At 36.1% G+C, this 15,607-nt stretch overlaps 1 protein-coding gene across 3 annotated transcripts in view; it reads left to right on the plus strand.

Moving 5' to 3' along the window:
* LOC118269177 (G-protein coupled receptor Mth2) overlaps positions 1–15,607 on the plus strand; it is a 47,172-nt gene that overhangs the window by 3,892 nt on the left and 27,673 nt on the right. For all 3 annotated transcript variants that reach the window (XM_035584144.2, XM_035584145.2, XM_035584146.2), the window contains exon 2: positions 12,158–12,332. In XM_035584144.2, coding sequence (XP_035440037.1) covers positions 12,158–12,332 — 175 coding nt within the window. The remainder of the gene's footprint in view (positions 1–12,157; positions 12,333–15,607) is intronic.

The raw sequence follows: 15,607 nt of genomic DNA on the forward strand, positions 1-15,607 counted from the left end.
CCGGCTCGAAAAGCAGGTGAAGGAACGGGGTGGTTTTTAGTCAGTAAGAATCTGACACTCCCTCTCGTCTCGCTCAAGGCAGGAGAAGTCATTGGATGATTTTCCCCACTCAAAAAAAGGGTTCTAATTATGCTATAATATTATGTATGTATTAAACGGTAAGCCCGTAAGCATCATTCATACACCAGGTACAAATAATTTATTGCTGTTACCGAGAATTATTTTACGCTCTATTCTTCACCCGGCATGGAGATCACTAGACACCTGTTATTTGCCTTGACTAATAATAAAAAAGTGCCTAATCTACTTGTATCTTGTATTTGTTCGATGATTAGATAACATTAGGCGCTTTTGTTGACCAAACATGGTTATGATGAAATTATTTATCTTAATCTTCTATCTTGAAATCGTGGATTTAGGAGTCGCTTTTATTAAAATAATTTAAACTCAATTTGATACGCCTGCACAGTTATATATTTGTATCATTATGAATGAATTCATATGATTTAGTTTCCATGTAAATGTGCTGGACGTAGACTATTAGACGCACTGAACAAGGTAACTTTATAGTACGCTAGTATTTGCTTATTATTTTGAAGTAACTTTGAGATTTAACATAGCACTGGGATACCCGGTTAGAATTCAAGTAGTCAGTAAGAGTTTCAATATCTATCAGTGTCTGTATAAAAAGGTCTCACTAGGATTTTATCCTATGTCACGTCCCACTCAGGTCCGGTACAATAATTTATGGATCAAACTAATAACTGTTCTGTGCGGAAATTAAATCTATATACAATATGTTGTCGACACGCACCAATCCGTTGTTCAGCCGCTGTAAACAATCCTGTTAAAGGTCTCAGCACACATATGGGATCGGAAAGGGATCGTAACCGTAACGCCTTTCGCCTCGCTGTCAACCAGGCGTCAACCTACCGTATGCACGTAACGAAAGCGTATCAGCAGCGCCTGTACGTCAACTCGGCTACGGCTAGGCGACACCGACTAGACTAACACGATAGTTAGTCGGTACGGAGAGACGTAAGCGCGGGGACGGAGAAACGTAAGCGCGGGGACGATGAGCCGTAAGCGCGGGAATTCAAGTTCGGAGCCTGTTCCGAGGCGAGGCGATTACGTTATTATTCCGATTAGTGTGCGTTGCAGTAGGGAGTTTAATACAAACCATTCTGAACGGCTCGAGGCGATACGGTGACGATCCCTTTCCGATCCCATATGTGTGCTGAGACCCTAATTGTTTTTATGAGACAACTTGGTTAAGGCGTAATTTGGCGAAAAGTGGGAGTAATATACTCTCATGTAAGTACTTACTTACACAGGTAATTTCTTACTTTCAGGAACGTATTTTAGTATTACATATCTCACATCCCTTCTAAATTCGTCCATTGTTCGATACAGATATTGGATAACTTCTTCCCACAGATACAAGCTAAAGTCAAACACGTAACTTTTTTCATAAAAGAATGATAAATACCACCTAGACGTTGTATGAACAATCTATCAAATATATTATAGCCGAAGGCCATAACGGCTTCGTCCGTAGTCATAGGAAAAAATAAAGAAGAAAGGAAAAGCAATTTGAGGATTAGAAAAGAAGTTTATACCACTGCAGCTGATAGTTCAAACACTAACTATTACTGTCCCCAGAGTAAAATTTGACATGGCGAGACAACTGTCTCCATAGTTTTAATTTTCACAACATAAAACATGATTTGGAAAAAATAATCTGTAGTGTAGCTAGAAATAACAGCAAACCAAACTAATGCCATCCACTAGTGCCTAAAAAATAAATTAACTGTTTTTTTTAATGTCGTATATCTACGACGCCTAGCGAAACTAAGGTGTGTTACTATTTTTTTATTATGTCAATGTGTTTTATAATAAAACAAAGCGGACAAGGTTTACTGGGCAGTGGGTGGCGACCTTATTTTTTATTGTATTGTATAAACCTGTAATTTACTAGAGCTTGGCAATTACCAGCAATTTTATCTAGCTGCCTCTCCCACTAGTCTTAATTTACTTTTCTGGATTAATTGCGAAATAGTTTGTCAAGTAACCTGGAACTTCATTTATTTTATACCCATTAAAATAGAGGATATGTCAAGCGAATTACCTAGATATATATTTTTTATGTAATAAGCCGGTACGCGAGCAAACGGATCACCTGATGGTAAGCAATCGCCGCCGCCTATGGACACTTGAAACACCAGAAGCGTTACAAGTGCGTTGCCTTTTGGGGGTTAGGAATTTAAGGGTTGTTGGGGAATCGGGGATGGGGGTAATTGTGCCTCCAATAACCTCACTCACACAACGAAACACAACGCAAGCGTTGTTTCACGTCGATTTTCTGTGAGGCTGTGGTATCACTCCGGTCGAACCGGCCCATTCGTACCGAAGCATGGCTCTCCCACACTTAAATTTCAAAAATGAAAAACAACCTTAATACATTATTCTAATAACCAATCTCAAACCACACTCGTGAAATATACTTACGAGCAATTGATCAACGAGGCAGGCATTATTCATGATAGGTACTTAATAATAAATACTAAAATAAAAAACAAACTCACGAGGCTAAAATCCGTTGCGTGTTTGACTAATGGCTTCGAATTTAGATGGAAAAAGTTTAAAAAACCTTTTTACATTACTGTGGGTTTGGTTACCCACTCATCCACGCGTATCAGAGGTACCTTTAAATATTTAGGATCAATGCTTTTTCTGGATCATTATCTTGTTAGGATGGATTGTCAGTGGTTTAGACTTGAGCCGCAGGATTTTGCGACATAAGGATAAAGTGTTGGTGTTTTCCCGATTTCCCGAGAATTCTCTGGGCGTGTGAATTAGTTTAACTTCTGTGCATGACATTTAAATTCTTCAATATTCTATAATCTACACTTCGGCGGTTATAAACTTGTATAATCATCCTGTATGAGTAGGTAACTACAATGAGAACAAAATTATTCCTATTCTTTAGAGTTTAGTCCGCTAATCTTCGATTCCGTGAACTCTTTGTTTAGAATAGCAATGTTACCGTATCATGTACACATTCGTAAAAATAGTAGTCAAACTAATACTGATAAAATATTTACGTACCTTGTACGAGTAGGTACTATATTATTACATGGAATAAACAGCAAAACAAAGCATTGTCACAATGTGTGTATACTAATCAGTTTTTTAATCTTATCTATACTGGGCGCGCCCAAAGGCAGAAGAAAATGACTCATGTCAAGTCAAAAGTTGCCAGCATTTCTCCATGTAAAACACATAAATAAACAAAGATAACAATTAATTATATAAATTCTTAAAAAGAAGGAAAGTTACATTCTTTATTTAAAACATTTTTAAGTTTGGAACGTCTGTCTCTTTTTTTATTTTCAATTGTCTTTGACGCGTTTATATTTTTAATCTAGTTTCATATTTTTCTTTTTTTACTCATAAGTACTTATTTTAAGGCATCCGTTTTTTAACACAGTTATAATAAAATATGTTATCTCGGTCAAGGTTTGTTGTAGTTATTATTTAGCCTTGGGAGACCACAAGTGTTGTTAGTTTTGGCGTTAGTGGAAAAATAATAAACTGTTTATGAGAACTAAATTATCAAGAGAACGCCACAAGAGACGTAACAACAGCACAGATCGATCTAATAATAAATAAAAACGTTTTGATGTAAAACTATTATAACGAATCATTAGTAATAATATTCACTCTAAGTACAATATTTCGTCGGTATCGACTAATTTCCTCTAGAATACAAGAAAATTAAATAATCGTGTCTTGAATTGTAAAATAAACTACAAGTAGTATAACTTGTAAAATACAACCCTTAAATTCCTAACCCTCAAAAGGCAGGCAACGCACTTGTAACACCTCTGGTGTTTCGGGTGTCCATGGGCGGCGCGGCGGTGACCATCAGGTGATCCGCCTACTCGTTTACAAAACATTACAATCAGTTTAATTAAAAGTTAAAGTTATGGTTAAAACCCAATTAGTGCCTAATTAATATTAATTATGCTTAGATATATGCATCGAAGCGTTTTCCTCAGAAACAGGTAACTTCTATTGTTATTATAAGTACTATAATTATACAAGTTATTATTAGGTACCTATAGGTCATACGTACAGCTAATGACTGCAAGGGTTCATGCAGGTTAAAGAATGCAATTTGAAGAGTTGTATAGAGCACCGCTACCCTCCAAAATACGTTTTCAAGTAAAATGTTGCTCGGACCATAAAACTCGCACTACCAAAAATTTATCAGCTTTCATGTATACACCAGTTTCTAACCTCAGATGCCCAGTCTTGATTCATAAACCTTAACTTTATAATTATTATATTGCAGCGAAATACTACAGACGTAGTTCGTTGCACGTAGTCCGTAGCGCGTAGTTCGTAGCGCGTAGCAGCGTATTCCCAATATAATTGTCGTATCTGCGCACATCGTAGACTCAAGTAGAGTCTACAGTACTGACAGAGTTGGCAAACAATTGTTGTACATGGTACCTACGATATTAATAGCTGCAAATCGCTACTACGCACTACGGGCTACGCGCTACGAAATGCGCTACGGGCTACAATTATAGTATGTAGCTGCAACTTATATGTGTAAAATTCGTGCTTATAGTATTATCGCTGGACATATACGGTTAGAAACTTCGTTTTACAAGGGACATTATTTTTTCGATCATTCATTTATTTCTTTTACTTGGTTGTTACATTTTTAAATATTAAATTAAAAAGAAAAAAAAATAAAACATTTAAAAATATAAAAAGCAGTAGCCCACCAGTAACGGGATAAATCCAAGCTACCGGTGGTCAGGGCTCAAGAGAGAGGAATTTCCGGACAATACGCGCCGTGTCCAGAAGTACTGCCTTCTGGACCGCATCAGGCTCTTGATCCAACCATCTAACGTTAGCCTACTCAGGTGTTGGTCGAGGCTTTTGGCTATAAGGCCATTGGCAGATACAACTATCGGCACAATGATTGCTGAATCTACATCCCACATGTCGACAACCTCATGAGCTAAATCAAGATATTTACTGGCTTTATCTTTTTCAGCTTTCACAAGATTCTCGTCATGTGGGATTGTTATATCAATTATCATTGTGCGACGGCTTGGTCGATCTATCACCACAATATCAGGTTTGTTAGCAACAATTGTCCTGTCTGTGATGATAGTTCGATCCCAATACAGTGTGACATCTCCATTTTCAAGAACTGGGTCAGGCAGATACTTATAATACGGCACTTCAGATTCAACAAGTTTGTATTTTAAAGCAAGTTGTTGATGAATAATCCTGGCTACAAGATTGTGTCTGTGCAAGTACTCTCCGTTAGCTAAATGAGAACAACCCGAAATTATAGGATTATAGGACATTATTATTATTTTATTGATCATTTTATATTAAGGTGATCAAAAGTGAGTGAATAAGTCATTCCGAACTAATTTACCTATTTACTAATAAATTTCAAAGTAGGTACGCATAAAAACTACGCATATGTCAAAGCTTCGAGAAAAAGTAGGTAGTGCCTCTAGATAGTCCCTTAGTCGGCACTTACAACGCCCAAGGGAAGAGTAGGGATGGTGACAGATGTATTCTACTTTGACAAAATATAACCTAATGTGTAAGACTTGCTGTTAGCCAGTCCCAAATACATACAAGTGATGAAGTATCCTTTATTTGTCCTGTGACACGGACCGGATGATATAATCTTTGTCATTGTAAGCTGTGGATTTAGTACAAATCTGGCAATGTATGTTTGTCTGTTTGTTTGCGTTTTTAGGTACATTTATAATAGGTAAATTAAGTAAGTAGGTAATTGGAATATAAAGAACATTACCTACTCATATTAATTTTATGCTATAAAATCTTTTTACTTTCTCTCCAAAGTTTTAAAATACTAAATTGAAATATTTTTTTAATTTTTCTTTATGAGTTTCATTTCAAAAACATACTTTATTGGCTTTAGTAAAATAACAGTTAAATAAAAATGATCTTTTGAGAAAACTAAAAATAATTTTTCATTAAAAAACATAGTACTCCTAAATAAATCCCGCCATTTAATCTAAAACGTTTTTCATTACATTTTGAAGGCCACCATCTTTGTTATTTTCGCGCAAAAATGTGGGATCCTATTCAAGTGGGAGCATTCCGAGTTCCGCAAACAGATATTTTTAGCATGGACGTAGATAACAATGTTATGTTTTGAATTCGTTTGAATTATTTTATCACATCCGCATATAAAAACATTGATCCGGTGTATTTACGCATATTTTGTGGTAATCTACAATTAAATCATCGTACTTCCTATGGTGATTAAGTCTTTGATTCAGTTATATAGGTATTTATAACTGACATAATTTGATATTTGGACAGGCCAGAAATGTGGTTTTACTTGGAAATACGCGTGGGTTTCTGTTAGGAACTGTTGTTATTACATATTTAATAGGTATCATTGAATTGACTAATCCATTGTTTGTAGTTCATATTTCTATTCTAAGTATTTGTCTAATTAATTAAAACGTTTGTTACATTTAATGCGTTCGTTTTTTATCCGTCTTATTTATGAGAAACGAGTAAACAAGAAAAATGCTGTCGTCACTATAATCACTAACGTATGTTAGTTAGACATTTCGTTAAAGCAATTAATTAAACGGGTGAACAATAGAGGTAACTACAAAACTAGTTTGAGCAGAATTCATTCACAGTTTTCACAGTTATGTCCTATGTTTATCCACTGGGGAAATAGCACGAATTTTATTCCGCACGTGTGTAACTAGAAATGTTATACTTTACGGAAAAATATTATTATAATTTTAAACTTGGAGTTTTATTTCGTTTAAAGCAACTATAACTTTTGGATCTTGTTTGTGAATTATTTTTGTTTTATGAGTTAATTAAACTATAAACTATTATAGGTAGTGTTAATTTTATTTTTCAAAATATACAACGCTTTTCTGACTTTCAGAAGTATTAAAGTCGTTGTTTCGTTTGTTCTAAGTTTCATAAATAGAAAAACCACTAATAATAATCAATACGGAATTATTTGTTAGACGTTATTTTATGTTTTATGTTATGTATTTAAAGTACAGAACTTTCAAGGGCGAAATCGAGAAAACAATGAAAATATTCAAGTGTAAACATGCATTTTATAAACAACGGTCGTTAAAACAGAGGCGAATTTCTGCGTAAATTATATTCCGTTTCTTTGTTCCCGATATGTCGACAAAATATTTACTTAAATGAATGTTTCCAGACAAAATTTTCAACGAAATGAACATTAGAGTTTAGCTGTGGCTACCCTTTCCGTTTATATTGGAATGCCAACAACTAATATCGTTGTTACAAACATTGTCGTGTTTATTGTTACAAGTGGCGTGCTCGCAAGGCGGTCGGATCGTGAGAAAACTTCACTGTGTGGAAAAATCAAGGACACTAGGAAGTTTTTAAGGTCTTACCATACCATGCAGGGCCATAGGACGCTTAGTAACAAGCATATACAAGTAGCTTCGTAGAGTAACTGAGTCACGAAAAAATAACGCGTGTTTGCATTATTACTCAGTGTCATAACATAGTCTTAATAGGTACTTACTAAAACCAATGATGAAGCATACTTAGATCCTAACAATACTTTACCAAAAACATTGAATTGTAGCCGTTGGTTTATTTTTTAATGCTATAGCTGAATGTAACAGAAGTTCGCATATTAGCTGTGTACAATATTACGTAGGTAGGGTAATAAACGAAAAGTGTACATGTAAAATGACAGGACATTTTTGTTCAGTACCTTGTCACACAAGTTATTAATCATATAAAGATGGCGTGTAACAGGATCCTAGCATTACCAAATTAGGCTCGGAAAATGGACAAAATAAAAGTGCCTATGTAGGTACAAACATGGTTCCATTTTAGAACTGGGATTCGAGATATAGGTAATGCTGCATCACAGTCGAATGTGCAATCTGTTCTTTTTGTTTATTTGTCACAGAGATACTGGTCGCAAAACTTGATATTTTCATTCTTTGAAAACGTAGGTTACGTGGATAACCAGTAGATAGATCTGCTGATATTAATTTGATCCGAAAAAAAAAAACAAGACAGAAGATATAAGAATAGAATAGAATCAGCCGTTGCTTTGCGGTCCATGCTACACTAACAATACAATATATTATATGTATAAGCGGGATTAAAACTAAAAATCTATTGCATTGTTAGTGAAGCCTCTATTTTTGTTTTCTGCGGTTCCTGGCAGTCGCTGTGTGGCATGCTGCATAATAGAAAGAAGCTTTAGTCTTAAAGGACAAGCCCGCAACAACCTTCCATACCGCTGCAACTCCTGTAAGCCAGGATCTACAGTAGATACAAACATGAAAACACCGGAACACTGAAGTCCGGCGCGTCCCAGGGAAATGAATGACTGTCTTGGATCCCGCAACGAAAAGCGTTAGTCTTAGGCAAACTCTACTTTAGCTACGATATAAATAGCCACCTAAAGTAAGGCGAGAAGGAGTGTCAGACTCTTACTGAATAAAAACTACCCTGTTCATACTCCTGTTCCTCTAGGCAAGGCCCCGGTAACTTGCTAGGTAGTCTGCAGCTCCAGAACGATATAAATAGCCTAGGAACCATACAAGTAAAGTACTTGGACCGTGAGTAAGAACATTAATTCATTTCACAATTTATTAAAACAGCTCCGCTTGCGGAAACTTATGCTATAAATACATACAACACATACATAGCTTTTAATAACAGTGATTCTGTGGTAACAAAAAAATCTATACATACAAGCAATGTTTATTATTCTTTTACTCAACTACGTAACATGGGTACGTATCTGTGAGATATCTATTTTATTTTATGGTTATTTTTAGTAATGCAGAATAAGTCGAGTAAATAGTAACCGCCATTGAGGTGTTTTTCTGCAATAGGTGTTTATATGGGTGATCGTATATTATCATGTCGTACCGAAATGGATATATATACCTGCATATTTACGTTTGTCTACATTTAATAAATGTACCATTCTTGAAGTGAATTACTGCTCACTTCTACTACTTTCTATGAATAATATTTCAAGCAAAAATATTGTTTAAAGTAAGCTTCATTTTTAAAACAATATTTTCGTCGCTACCTAAGCCGAGAATAAACAACTTTTCTTAGTAGCAACTTAACTATGTATTAAAGAAAAATGTCTTCGTCTTTTTATACGAAATTGACCTTTATATTCTTTATAAATAAATGTATATTTATGAAAACATAGACTGATAATCCTTTGAACGTAGGCGTCGCAAAGGACTGAGTAGATTATTATTTATTTTTAGCTTTTTCTTCCCAAAATATTTTCTTTTTAGCTAAAGAACTTTGTTCTGAATTTGGAATAAATAAACGATTCGTATAGAAACTTCGATGAAAAAGAGAGAAAGATAGACAAGTAAAAGTTCAACCTTTAAATATTATGAATATTTTCGTCAGCATATATTATGTAGTACCTTATTATTATATAGAATCTGGTGAGGGTGACTGGGTGACACAACCTTTCTACGGTCTAGACCTACTTAATGATTCCCTTTCATATATAATAACTTACTACTTTATTTGTTTTAGCTACTTTATTCGTTTTAAATTAGATATTTTAGCTACGATAGGGTGGACGTATCAGTATGGACAAAATCCCTTAGACCCCTTGTCTGCCGGTATAAGCGATAAATTGAAAATACATTGTGTCTCGCGTAGATGTAAAAAAAACGTTTTCTCTTCTTAATTCCTTCTTTGGAGGAAAACCACCTCGAATTTAGTACGGGAGAACGACTAGAGCCACCTTGACAGCCTTATTCATAGTCTTTATTAACTTATTTATATTGTTGTATGTAACTGTATTCAAAATATTTTACACAAAGCTTTTCTGTTCGTGTTATCTATGCAGTACCTGTATAAAACTGCTGAAATCTACTTCATTGCAGTAGCACGACTAGCTTTCATTGCAAATTGGTCTTTGGAGACGTTATAATAAAGTTTCATTTATATCTTTACCAACTGTTAATAGCAGTTCCGGAAATGTTTGTTCTTTTGTAGACATTTATTTAATACTTATAACTACTTACCTACACATTTAGCTATTTTATACAATAGGGTAAAATAATAAATTTTCAAATGTCTTCTAGTTTATTTGAAAATATCAGACACGTATTTTTTATTTTATTATAGATACAAATACTTTCGAAGATGGTATTTGGTACTAAACTTTGATTCGTTTTATCTAAGTATTGTTATCTTCTCTCCATTTCTCTATATTCTGTTCCAAATTAGGTACAGAAAGTGTCTATCTATTATTGTGTTATGAAGGAAATCTTCCTCAAGACTTGCAACCATATCTATTTCCCTAGATATTTTCTTTGGTAATGTATAACATATATTGTAGACAAGAACTAGAGAACTGCAATTAATAACAAGCTGTTCGAGGAACATCGATACTCGATAGAAACAGTGTTATTTAGTATCAGTGATCATTGATCATGTAACAGTATACCTCGTAAACCTTATATATTGACAGCAGAGTCAATTTATCTGGGAATCCCAAGATAACACGCCACCATACTAGAACGAGGACCTATGATATATGTCGATAGCGACAAACTGACAAACTGAAACTCAATACACATATATTTTGCATGCTCGCTTCTATATTTAAAGCATCTGTGTTGCGCTTTTGATAGCAATAAAACATTGACTTTCTATTTATGAATCTAGCCGTCAGTTTTAGATTTGTTGAGTTTTTTTTGGGTGTTATATCAGGCTTTTTTTTGAGGGAGGAAAATCATCCAATGACTTCTCCCGCCTTGGGCGAGGCGAGAGGGAGTGCTGTCAGACTCTTACTGATTAAAAACCACCCCGTTTCTACTCCTGTTTTCAGAGCCGGAGCCCCGATAAACCTATAGGTAGTTCGCAGCTCCGGGTTATATCAGGCTGCCTCTTTAGTCAGTGAATAGTCAATTACAGATGAACATTGCATAAAATCCAGGCTTTAGTACCAAACTTTGCTCTATAAATATGTAACGATAAATAAAAAGGAAATTCATCACTTTATTATAAGAATTCGTAGATTCATGGCAGTTTGATGATTGACGCAATTTTAATCATTGCTCGCGTCCAACCCCTGCCCTAACGACCCTATTAATTCCAATTACACAAAACACACATGACACATGCCACGGTGCGGTGTGATTAATAAGTATAAAACCGCATAATAAACGACTTTTTCTTCCAAAGTAATTTGATAAAACCGTGTTTGTTCTCTACAATTACAATGAAGTTTGTCAATTTGATCGGCAATTGGTAACTGGTGTATACAGATTGGTTAGATTACTATTTTGATTCAGAAATACTGAGTATGAGCAAAGTATAACATAGTTGATGATGCATTATTTTACTGCGAGAATATACACCGTTTCTGTCTTGTTGGATTTACCCGTCTCTTGAAAACAATATACGCTAATATTTATACTTATTGGTTTAAAATATGATGTTTAAGTTTAAAAATGAAAAATAACGTACAACAGGAACAACAAAGGGTTCGTTCACACGATCGATACTGTACCGATAATTTTAAAATGTATCCGAGCAGGAAACGTATCGGCAGCGCATATATCAGAGTGGTCATGTGTGGGTGCGCTATAAATCAGACAGTTCTACCCTTTCCAGCGTTATATGAGTACTTATCCGTAGGCCTTACAAGTTGTGATTATGTAAACATAGCACGACCTGGTTATACCACGCCTCTTATAATACTACGAAGGTTAACATTGTTTTTCCAACATGTATGTACCTACTACTACCTACTATTTACCAACCATGTTATATTTAGTCCCGTTGAAGTAGAGAGAACATATTCCTAGACAAGTAATAGGTAATTGTACCTATAACTTGTCTAGGAATATGTAGACTTTGAGGACTTCGAGGACTGCGAACCGCAAATTAAATACTTACACCAGTTTGAGAATCACACCCAATATCTCTTATTCAACAATTGTTCTTAAGATTATTTTTAAAATCACATGTCATTAAGTAAATTCATTCTGTTCATTTATAGTTAGAATTTTGGTTTATGTAGATGTGTAAATAAATTAGAAATATTTTGTTACAGAATGGCACACTATATGAGGTGTCTTCAGGTGGCCAGATTTGGCACGAACCTACCTCCTACTGCGTGGAGATGGCGTTCAACCAAGACTTTGCTGAGCCACGCCTGCTGGCTGGTGTATGCTTCGATGACGTCGTCACTGATGACAGTCCTATCCTCTACACTGCGTATGCTATCGGTGAGTTACTAAGTGTGGGAGAGCCTTGCTTCGGCAGGAATGGGCCGGTTCGACCGGCGACCTCACAGATAACTGACGTGAAACAACTTGCGTTTTGTTTCGTTGTGTGAGGTTACTGGCCCAATTACCCCCCTACCCAATCTTCCATTCCCCAACAACCCTTTAAAACCTTACCCGCAAAAGGCCGGCAACGCACTTGTAACGCCTCTGGTGTTCCGGGTGTCCTTGGGCGGCGGTAGAATTCCTTCTTATAATTTTTGTGTTCAGTGATGTTTAGTTCAATCTCGTGAGCGCGTATTTGGTGACTGGTTGTGCTGTACATAAACAAACTATTTAAGTAATTGAGAAAGAAGTGCTAGAATGATGGTGACGTAACTAGTATCATTATTTAATCTGGTCAATTTAGATACCGCGTTGAATAAGTAAAGACTGTTTTCCAGAAATATTCCTTGAATATTCTATCATTGAGTTTCGCATTGAAAACAGAAGTTTTGTTGACCGGAGACTCGTAAACCGTAAACCGAAGGCAGGTTCAATTTCAGTAAGAGTTAAGAAACTAAAAAGTAGTCTCAGACTGCAGTTGTTACAACGTTGAAACTAGTAACTACATAGTTTTGGGTACCTGCCGTAAATTACATTAGGAGTGGCGACTGGGCCAGACAGGAACAGGCCATTAATCTAATCGCGGCAACCTCATTACACCGGCCTCAAATATTCTGTTGTCTTCAAGCAACATCGTAAATCTAATAATGACCTTAAGTATTCGTGTTTAGTGCTCATTTCGCTTAAAAAGTAACTGATAGTTACCTCGTCAAAAACATCACATTGTTGACTCAACGAGGCAATAGGATATCCACTTTTACGACCCATGGGATAGGCTCGTAATGTCCGTTAATTATCCAAAAATACAGTCCACCACACGTTTATGGTGACACTTTGACCACGACAGCGTCCTTATTACGTAGTAATAAGGGTTGGTTTCGTAGTATAAGTTATGTAATGCTATATCCGGACTGTACGTTCTCGGAAACACTTAGTGTGTAATGTTTCGGCCATGAATATTGATTGATTACTTTTTAAAAGTGTGTAGTGTTACAGAGCATATAGTGAACCGTTTAGTAATTCCACTTACTGGTCACTAAAATATTTATTGTTTGCTGACGTAATAGCAATCACGTGCAATAGAAGCTTAGGCAGCAAAACGGTGTGTTGAATTGGAAAATCGTTTGAGGTCTATTTACTTTGGAAGTGCTGATAGTAATCATATGGGGAAATGAACCTACCATATTGATACTAAGAAGGTGTAATCGCTAGCCCCATGTAGTCGGTTGCGATAAGCTATGAATAGAAATCAATATTTTTTATTATATAACAATAAGTCGGATTTTCCTTCCTGGCGCTATAATCTCAGAACGTACGAACCGATTGCATTCCTTGGAAAGGTCTAGGGCTCAGTGAGGTTTATAGCAAAGAAAATTCAGGCAAAATCAGGAAACCAAGGAAAATAATTGGTGGCGAAACGGAGTTTGCCGGGTTAGCTAGTTAGGTATAAATATATAATAGGTGAGTATATAACAATATAATGTACTCAAACTTTAATGAAGATGTCATTATATGAAGCTGAACGTGAACCGGCTATAAATAAATTCCTTTACGTTGAACGTTCAACAAATCGTCCGCTAGTTTTACTGTTCGGCAAAAATATCGCTGTGCATTTCTCACACGCGACCACACTATTTCCACAACGGATTCCTATACCACACTTAAGACTTTTTGTTTGCTTGTATGAATGGTAAAATCTTTGAAATAACTGGGTCGATTTGAACATTTCTTTTTACATAAGACAGTCGTATTCTTGAGGATCTATCGACACCATTCTTTTTTAAGGGGGAAAATCATCCAATGTCTTCTCTCGCCTTAGGCGAGGCGAGAGAAAGTGTCAGACTCTTACTGACTAAAAACCACTCCGTTTCTACTCCTGCTTTTCAAGCCGGAGCTCCGGTAAACCCGCTCAGTAGTCGCCCGGTAGTCCGCACCATGGGTATCAACACATTTAGGAATAGTGATGTAGCGTAAAACTGAGAATGAGTGCTGCTTAAAAAACAATAGTCCATCTCAAATCAAATAATGCGTCGAGATAACTGAGAACTGATACAAATAGTCGTTTCGTAGCTCCACTGCAGTCATTATAAAGCAATTATGATAAAATAACTACTAATATTACTATCGCGTACGTAGCATACATGTGCGCATACAAACGCACCTGTTTGTCATTTGTTTTAATGCATTATGTGCGATGTATCGTAAAATGTACACGTTTAAGGTACACGCGTCCACAGGCCCGCATCGTACGCATCGCACGCAACGTATTTGAGTTTGTTTTGTATAGAAACTCATACAACTGCGTCCACTAATCCGCATCGTACGGACCGCATAAACAGTAATGCCTACATGCGATGCGTATTGATGACGTCATATGGAATGCGTGCGATGCGTGCGATGCGTATGATGCGGGCCTGTGGACGCTTACCTTTATTATACGATCAATACCAATTTAAGATATTTCTTAAGCTTACCCAACTAACATAGTAACTTGCGTGTATTTTGTACATTTACTTATTATTTATTACTGAACAAGATAACAGTGAGATAGGCACACAATAGATGAATGAGTTAGTAAAACTCATTTACAAAGGCAGATGTTTGTTATTGCCTAAAATATAATCAGATCTGTCATCTAGTCGGGAATTCCAAAAGCCTATTAATCTAAAACCGGTCGTCTTCATTTTCATAAGCTTTCGACCCATTCATTCGGAGGTTTAGAATTTATGTATTTCATTATAGGGAACAATTTCATCCAGGATTTATACAGTTGGATGGATTTCATATATAGTTTTGTTGGTACTGTTTTGCACAAGCATTGATTTAAGAGAATGTCCTTTTTTTACAAATTTTCAACCTTAAGCCGGGTCCAGACGAGTGTAACGTGTAATGTAATCCACCGTGTAATGTAACACGAATTCTACGTGTGGACGGCAGTACGAGCATTACATGTAACACTCGCGCTGAAGAATTCGTGTTACATTACACGGTGGATTACATTACACGTTACACTCGTCTGGACCCGGCTTAAAGCCGGGTCCAGACGAGTGTAACGTGTAATGTAACATTACGTGTAATTTAGCATCAACAGTGTGGACGGCACACGAACTCAAAGCGAATTGTGAACGCGAAAATATTTCAAAAGCTGTTTCCACTCAGTTGCTACGAACATG

Source organism: Spodoptera frugiperda, chromosome 2, assembly GCF_023101765.2.
Source record: "Spodoptera frugiperda isolate SF20-4 chromosome 2, AGI-APGP_CSIRO_Sfru_2.0, whole genome shotgun sequence".
Taxonomy (NCBI): domain Eukaryota; kingdom Metazoa; phylum Arthropoda; class Insecta; order Lepidoptera; family Noctuidae; genus Spodoptera; species Spodoptera frugiperda.